Below are 8668 nucleotides of genomic sequence, written 5' to 3'. Positions count from 1 at the left end.
ATCTTTTTGCTTCCTTAGCCATATGAACCTAAAAACACACGAAAATGGCTTAAACGACTAAAACAACTATGAATTAACAATATAAATGCACGAAAACAAGCTAAGTAAGTCGCCTAAATATGCTCCTATCACCCTCCCCAGAGGACTCCTCTGGAGACCATGTACAATCTGAGGTTGGATAAGTTTAAGTGCAGTGAGGGGCCCGAGAGCGCAGAGCGCTGGCTAGAACACATAGAGAAGACTTTCCGGGTGCTGCATAATCAGGGGAACTTGCCTATGGAGAGGTGGGTCGAGACGACCGCTTGGTTTCTAGATACGGAGTCAGCAGCTTGGTGGGAGCAGGAGCTTCGTAGGTTGACTCCGGATCAAAGGATTGATTGGAATGTTTTTACGGGGTTGTTTAGGAAAAGGTATGTGCCCCCTGAGTATATTGACCACAAGAAACAGGAGTTTTCCGAGTTAAAACAGCGGAATATGTCAGCGAATGAGTACTACCGTAAGTTTACGGACTTGTCTCGTTATCACCCTGATGTCGCTGGTAATCCGGCGGAGATGCTCCGTCTTTTCCGCCTGGGCACCAAGAAGAAGTGGCGTTCTATGGCGTCTACTGTCCACAGTGAGACTTACCGGGACTTTTATGAGATACTATTGAGGATCGAGGACTCCGAGAATATGTCGAGCGATACTGATGAAGAGAAGGACGGCAACCAGAAGAAAGATGACAAAGGCAAAGGTCAGGCATCGCTCGGGCCCCGCCAGACTCAGAGCTTCAAGAGAGGTGGAGCTAGTTCTAGTTCTTCGAGTGGTGGCTTCAGTGCCATTGGACAGGGTCGTGGAGGTAGATTTTCTGGTGGCGCTAGAGGCCAGAGGCAGGGCGATGGTGGTCGAGGTAGAGCCCCTATTTGCCGCAGGTGTAACAACCGGCATTTCGGCGAGTGTAGACGTGGTAGCAGTGGTTGCTTCACGTGTGGACAGGTGGGACATAGAGCGGCGAATTGTCCCCAGGGTCAGCAGCAGCAGAAACCGCAGCAGACCTTTATGCCACCACCTGCACCGCTCCAGCAGATTCAGGGTACTAGTAGCTACGGCCAGACGAGTCGAGGTGGTGCTTATCATTATCAGGGTGATGCTGTTCCTTATGCTCCGGGGCAGTATCAGTATCCCCAGGATCCCTTTTCCCAGGGTGGCTATCCCCAGTATTCAGGCGGCTATATGCCGTATCCTCCAGCTCCAGCGGGTGGTTCACAGTGGTATCAGGGAGGACAGTATCAGCAGGGGGAGATTGCCACTAGCAGTGCAGGGTCTTCGAGACAGTCGGGCCAGCCCAGTCAGGGGCGTGGTGCTCAGGGACGCGGCGTTCAGGCGGGCAGAGGCCGCGGCGGGCGTCAGCAGGGACAGGGGCGTCTTCACAATATTTCTCTGCAGGACGCTCAGAACAACCCAGACTTGATTATGGGTACGTTGAACATTCTTGGTTGTTTTGCTAGAGTCTTAATTGATTGTGGAGCTACACATTCCGTAATTTCTCATACATTTGCTCAAGTGACGCAACCTCGCCCCACACCTCTAGGATATGATTTAGAGTTTGTTATGCCTAGAGGAGAGAGTTGCGTTGTAGATTGTGTGTACCCAGGGTGTCCAGTGATCGTAGAGGGTGTTGCCTTGTCAGCCGATCTTATCCCGTTAGATATTGTGGACTTTGATGTGATTCTGGGCACGGATTGGTTGCACTTCTATCGTGCCAACATTGACTGTTACGGGAAAGTAGTTACGTTTCACCGACCTGGACTACCTGTGGTTACTTTCGTGGGTGAGCAGAGTGGGGTGAGACATGGCGTTATTTCGGCGCTGCGAGCGAAAAAGTTGTTATCTAAAGGCTGTCAGGGGTATCTGGCTCACGTAGTGCTAGATGAAGCTGTTTCTAACAGAGTTGAGGATGTGAGAGTGGTCAGACACTTCCCTGATGTATTTCTCGAGGATTTACCTGGGTTACCCCCAGATCGAGACGTATAGTTCACCATTGAGTTGATTCCAGGTACAAATCCTATTTCTTTAACTCCTTATCGTATGGCTCCCGCGGAGTTGAGGGAATTGAAAGTTCAGCTGCAAGAGTTAGTGGATAAGGGATTTATCCAGCCTAGTACTTCGCCTTGGGGCGCTCCAGTGTTGTTTGTGAGGAAGAAGGATGGAACTTTGAGGCTGTGCATCGATTACAGGCAACTCAATCGGGTGACGATTAAAAACCGTTATCCCTTGCCTCGTATCGATGATTTGTTTGATCAACTGAGAGGTGCTTGTGTGTTCTCTAAGATTGATTTGAGGTCTGGTTACTATCAGCTGAAGATCAGTAGGGATGATGTCCCTAAGACGGCGTTCAGGACTCGCTATGGTCATTACGAGTTTCTGGTTATGCCATTTGGGTTGACGAATGCACCAGCCGCCTTTATGGATTTGATGAACCGAGTATTCCAGCCTTACTTGGATAGATTTGTCATTGTCTTCATTGACGATATTCTGGTGTATTCTAAGTCGAAAGCGGAGCATGTTCGACATCTTACTTTGGTGTTGAAGAGGTTGAGGGAACACCAACTATATGCTAAGTTTAGCAAGTGCCAGTTCTGGTTAGACCAAGTTGCGTTCTTGGGACACGTCATTTCTGCTCAGGGTATCTTGGTTGACCCTCAGAAGGTTGCAGCGGTAGAGAGTTGGGAGCAACCGCGAACCGTCACCGAGGTGAGAAGTTTCCTTGGATTGGCAGGGTATTATCGGAGATTCGTTAAGGATTTTTCGGTGATTGCCTTACCACTGACGAGGTTAACGAGGAAGAATGTCAAATTGAGTGGGATGATAGGTGTGAGCAGAGTTTCCAGCAGTTGAAGCATTGTCTCACTCATGCACCTGTTTTGGCACTCCCAGACGATAGTGGTGATTTCGAGGTTTATAGCGATGCTTCCTTGAATGGTCTGGGATGTGTGTTAATGCAGCATGGTAGGGTGATTGCTTATGCTTCGCGGTAGTTGAAACCTCATGAGTCGAATTACCCTACACATGATTTGGAGTTGGCTGCTATCATTTTTGCGTTGAAATTGTGGAGACACTATCTTTACGGAGAGAAGTGCAGGATCTTTACAGATCACAAGAGTCTCCAGTATCTCTTCACCCAAAAGGAACTTAATCTTCGTCAGCGGAGGTGGTTGGAGTTGCTCAGCGATTACGATTGCACGATTGATTATCATCCTGGTCGTGCGAACGTAGTGGCTGATGCACTTAGCAGGAAGTCACAGGGCCGTATTAATGCATTGTACGCTAGTCGTGTTCCTCTTTTGGTGGACTTGCGTGCTACGGGAGTGAGGCTAGAAGCTGAAGATCGAGATGTGGCATTACTTGCTAATTTCCAAGTTAGGCCGATACTTGTTGATCGGGTGCTTGAAGCCCAAGTAGCTGATCAGGAGACTCAAGAACTTATTCAAGCTCGAGAGCAAGGAAGGAGGCGAGACCTCAGAGTTCGGGATTCAGATGGCATGTTGATGCTCGAGGGTAGGATGTTCGTGCCTAATAGTGTGGAGTTGAAGAAAGAAATTCTCGATGAAGCACATATCTCGGCTTATGCCATGCATCCAGGAGCTACTAAAATGTATCATACCATTCGACCATTTTATTATTGGCCGGGTATGAAGAGGGAGATAGCCGAGTATGTAAGCAGATGTGCTGTTTGTCAGCAAGTTAAAGCAGAAAGGAAGAAGCCGTTTGGGTTGTTGCAGCCGCTTCCCGTTCCCGAGTGGAAATGGGAAAATATCACCATGGATTTTGTGTACAAGCTCCCGCGTACACATAATGGCTTTGACGGCATTTGGGTGATCGTTGATCGACTCACTAAGTCGGCTCATTTTATTCCAGTGAGAGAGAAGTATTCTTTGAGCCGTTTAGCGGAGTTCTTCATCTCGAAGGTTGTGAAGTACCACGGTGTCCCTGTGAGTATTATTTCGGATCGAGATCCACGATTTACATCGAAGTTTTGGGTAGCTTTCCAGGAAGCTTTGGGCACGAGATTACTTTACAGCACGACGTATCATCCACAGACAGACGGACAGTCAGAGAGAACTATTCAGACCTTGGAGGATATGCTGCGAGCTTCGGTGTTGCAGTTTGGTGACGCTTGGCACCAGCGGTTAGATTTGATGGAATTTGCTTACAACAACAGTTTTCATTCGAGCATTGGCATGGCGCCATTTGAGGCCTTGTATGGCAGAGCTTGTCGCACACCGTTGTGTTGGTCAGAGGTTGGAGAAAGAGTCTTAGTAGGTCCAGAGATTGTTGAGGAGACTACTCAGAACGTTCAGGTGATCAAGTCTAACCTGAAAGCAGCTCAGGACAGGCAGAAGAGTCTAGCGGATCGGCATGCGACGGACAGAGCATATGAGGTCGGAGATTGGGTATTTCTGAAGCTTTCACCGTGGAGAGGTGTTGTGCGGTTCGGAAAGAAGGGGAAGTTGAGTCCCAGGTACATCGGACCATACGTGGTCACAGAACAAGTTGGTGAGGTAGCTTACAGGTTGGAGTTGCCTCCGGAGTTGGCTAGAGTGCATAATGTTTTTCACGTGTCTATGCTCCGACACTATGTTGCTGATCCATCTCATGTGATACCTCCTCAACCGCTTGAGATTAACCCAGATTTGACGTATGACGAGGAGCCGGTGACGATACTAGATTGGAAAGAGAAGGTTCTGAGGAACAAGACAGTGAATTTAGTGAAGGTTTTGTGGAGGAATCATTCAGTTGAGGAAGCAACGTGGGAGACAGAAGATCGAATGAGGGATTTGTATCCTCGTTTGTTCTTTGGCCACTAGGGGCTGCTGCTTGGTTGTTTTGAATTTCGGGACGAAATTCTATTAAGGTGGGAAGGTTGTGACATCCCGTCCCGGAACTTTCGAAACGCACGTGTGAATTTACGATGTTACCCCTAGTTCGTTTTTGGCACGTTGTGGGTTGTTTGTGTGGGGTGGCAGGTGTTGGACAACTCACACACACACTGCCACACTCTCCCTCTCCCTCTGCCTCTGTCCCGTGTCTCTCTCTCTCTTCTCTTCTTCTTCTTCTTCCTTCGACGTACGGACAAACATCAAAAGCACCTAAACCATCACAGATTGAAGGAACCAAAGACACCATTCAACTCGTGAGGTCGAGGCGAGCACAACCATACCATTTTCAGGTGAGGAATACTTCGTTTTCACGTTGATTCAACAATGGCCGAATTGGGTACTGTTCATGCAAAAATTATACATTGAGTTTTTGGACTTTTGAAGCTTGTAGATGTGTTGGTGAGGTTCCCAGGAGCGTCGGAGTAGCTCGTTGGACGAATTTGGACGTCGGGAAGGCCTGGTTCGAAGTTGGCCGAACTTGGAGTTTTTGGACAGGTATAATCTCTTAGTTTTAGCCCTTAAAACTTGTTGGGACATGTTCTACTAGTCTAGGGCTTTCATTTGGTCCAAGATTCACGAAAAACGGATGAAAAATGAGCGGGAAAACCCAAGTTGCAGGTTTTCCCAGTTTCCGGCGCCGGCGACGTCGCTGGCGATCGAATGAAGAAGGCGACGGAATATTCCGTCAATTCTGACGGAATATTCCTAACGCCGTTAACGGATCCGGTTAGTTTTAACGGAATATTCCGTCAGTTTAACGGAATATTCCTGACGGCGTCTGTTGACACCGTCAGTGTGCCTGGCACGTGGCCGCGCGTGGGGGGCGCGTAGGTCCGTGCCTGTGCTGGCGCGTGGGGGCGCGTGTGGGGTCCAAAAATTATTTTAAAAATATGGTTGTGATCCTGAGGTTGTGTAGAGCACGTGGGTATATTCATTTGTCCATTTTGAGCAATGTATGAGAAGTTATTACGAGAAACGGGTTATGTGCTTTAAAGTTAACGTTTTTATAGTTGTTTCGCATCTAGGTGACACGTACCCAGAGGACGAGCGTGCACACGCGAGACAAGGGGGCTACGACCCTTCTACATACCAGTGAGTGGGCTTTTGTTTTCCGTATATACCTATATACATTTATATTCCCAGAAATTGATTAAAAAGGGTTATTTACATTATGCCATGCACTTTATTATTATCGTTTACGCATCATTGCATGCATTATTAGTGGCATACATATACATATGCATATTGGGTGCTGTGGACGCGCAGGTAAGTGCCAGGTAAGTGACATTCACGTTTATGTTTCAGTAGTGGTTTGAGATGCCTAGAGAGCTCATAACCTGCACCCCGGTGTTAGTGCTCCCGCCCAGAGTAGGGCACAGTCCTTCACGTGATGTTCACCTCCCGCACCACACGCTCAGCTTGGATCCAAGTTAGGTGCATAGGCCTGTCGTACAGACCACATTAGGTGGTTCCGACTCGTAGGTAACCCGCGATTAGTCGCACAGTCTTCACGTGATCGTAGCACTAGAGCGTATATATATATATGTTACACCCAGGCCTGTCGTACAGACCACCTTGAGTGGTTCCGACTCGTGGGCAGGTTCAGTTTAGAGTTGAGATTTGAGCTCTAGATGCAGCCGTACAGGTCACGTTAGGTGACTCCGGCTGCCAGATGTCATGATGTTGATATGATTTATACCTGGGCACTTACATTCATATTGAGGCTTTGGCATGGCATATCTTGAGCATGATTGGCATATCCTTGAGCATGTTGTGCATGTTTATACATATGTACATATGTTTATTTTCTGGGAAGTATACAGGTTTTACGGCGAGGGGTTAGATTGTATTTTGCTAAATGGTTTTAGAAAGATTTGTTTTTGCCCACTCACGCTTTTGTTTTGCGCCCCTCCAGGTTCTAGTTGCTTAGCCGTTGCGGTGGTTTCCTTTGAGGGCTTTCCGGCGTTCTGACAGACACTCCCCATTGTAGGGTCGCCTTCGGGCGTACTACTGTTATCGTTTTTATTGGGCTGCTATAGACCTGCTCTGGATTTGTATCACTTACTAGCACTTATATTAGTACCTTGTATGCTAGTTTTGAATTATTCGTCCTTTTATATTACTACTCTATTAGCTTCCGCACGTGCACATGGCTACGTCACCTTTGTGTGACGGCCAGCACGCTCCGATCTCGGTCGGGGTGTGTCAAGAAAGACGGGCTCAACGAGATCGTGAGATTATGAACACGCCTTTAGAAGGGAAGTCTCCAAATTCTAAATTTTTTTGGAAGTCAGAGAAAGCGGACGTGGTGCGAAGGAGGCGTGCAAGAGAAGCGATAGCAAGCCAAGATGGTCCTAGCACCACAAGAGAAGATCATCCTAGCACCACAAATTGGTTAAGTGATGATGAATAGAGTACTTTTTGTAATCGGAGCCCATAATTTTCCAATCACTTTGGGTTGTAATTTATTATTTATTGTTTGTATTATTTATGTTGTTTCCAATTTATTGAATATTTATTCAAATTAATTTGGTAAGTTATTTATACTAAGAGAATATTTATTGAAATGACAAAAACACACCAAATAAAATTACATAAGCATACGGAATAATAAAAAACTCACTAAAAAAATTACATAAACATACCAAATAATAAAACACACCAAATAAAATAACATAAACATACCAAATTAAAAAAACACACTAAATGAACTTAATTATCTTCAGCTTGTTTCAATGCCCACTGGTGCTCTATCAAGTCAATTTGTCGGGCATTGTGCATGTCTAGCATTTGAAATGCAGTATATCGTTGAATGAGCCTTTCATTGTAACGTCCATCCCTTTGTAATGGCTCATGTTGCACGGGCTCATCGATGGCATCATGAGCACAATATATACATGTTCTTGAATTGTTCATCGTGTCTGGCTCATATTCATCAACGGCTTCATAATCGTACTCATCTTCCACAATCATGTTGTGAACAATGATGCACGTCAGCATGATGGATCGAAGCGACTCTACATCAAACAATCTGGCAGCACCCCTGACGATCGCCTAGCAAGCTTGGAGGATACCGAAACAACACTCCACATCCTTCCTGCACCCCTTTTGATAGCTTGCAAAGTGTTTTTCCCTTGCACTTCGCGGACATGGCACTGTTTTGACAAATGTTGACCATCGCGGGTAAATGTCGTCAGCTAGGTAGTATGGCCCGTCGTACATACGTCCGTTGACCTCATACGTGACTTTTGGTGCCTTTCCTTGCAGGACATCGTTGAACACTGGGGATTGGGCAAGGACATTGATGTCATTTTGAGCTCCCGGGACCCCGAAAAAGGCGTGCCAAATCCATGTATCAAAAGATGCCACCGCCTCCAGAATGATACTTTTTGCTCCTATTCTGTCCCCATAAGCGCATTGCCATGCACTTGGACAGTTTTTCCATTGCCAGTGCATACAATCAATGCTTCCAATCATCCCAGGAAAACCACGCATCTCGGCCTTCTTAAACAGCCGTTCCAAGTCCATGTTTATAGGTTTGTGGAGGTACTCAACGGTGTAGATAGATTCGATTGCTCCGCAAAACCTCATCAGGGACTCAAGAATGGTTGATTTCCCCATCCTCGTTATCTCATCCGCTTGGTCTGCAGATGCTCCATATGTAAGCATTCGCAAGGCAGCAGTAATTTTTTGCTCAGGCAGTAGACCCATAGCACCAAAAGCATCCTTCTTTTGCACAAAGTAAGAAT

At 46.8% G+C, this 8668-nt stretch overlaps 1 protein-coding gene across 1 annotated transcript; it reads left to right on the top strand.

Moving 5' to 3' along the window:
• Nucleotides 1-276: 276 nt before the first annotated feature.
• On the top strand, nt 277-6205 carry LOC148697459 (uncharacterized). Its single transcript, XM_088691929.1, has 2 exons — nt 277-1456; nt 5945-6205. The coding sequence occupies exons 1-2, from the start codon at nt 277-279 to the stop codon at nt 6013-6015; spliced, it is 1251 nt and encodes a 416-aa protein (XP_088548055.1). The 3' UTR covers nt 6016-6205.
• The last annotated feature ends 2463 nt before the right edge of the window (nt 6206-8668 follow it).

Source organism: Pyrus communis, chromosome 4, assembly GCF_041283825.1.
Source record: "Pyrus communis isolate YQ-2024b chromosome 4, ASM4128382v1, whole genome shotgun sequence".
Classification (NCBI taxonomy): Eukaryota; Viridiplantae; Streptophyta; class Magnoliopsida; order Rosales; family Rosaceae; genus Pyrus; species Pyrus communis.
This window is presented reverse-complemented; position numbering and strand designations above follow the sequence as displayed.

What these genes read in the sequence shown, in the direction of transcription:
- LOC148697459 (XM_088691929.1), top strand. Translation starts at nt 277, where the DNA reads ATGGAGAGGTGGGTCGAGACGACCGCTTGGTTTCTAGATACGGAGTCA. An exon ending in CAACCCAGACTTGATTATGG is followed by an intron (nt 1,457 to 5,944) that starts GTACGTTGAACA and finishes TTTCGCATCTAG; the next exon opens with GTGACACGTACCCAGAGGAC.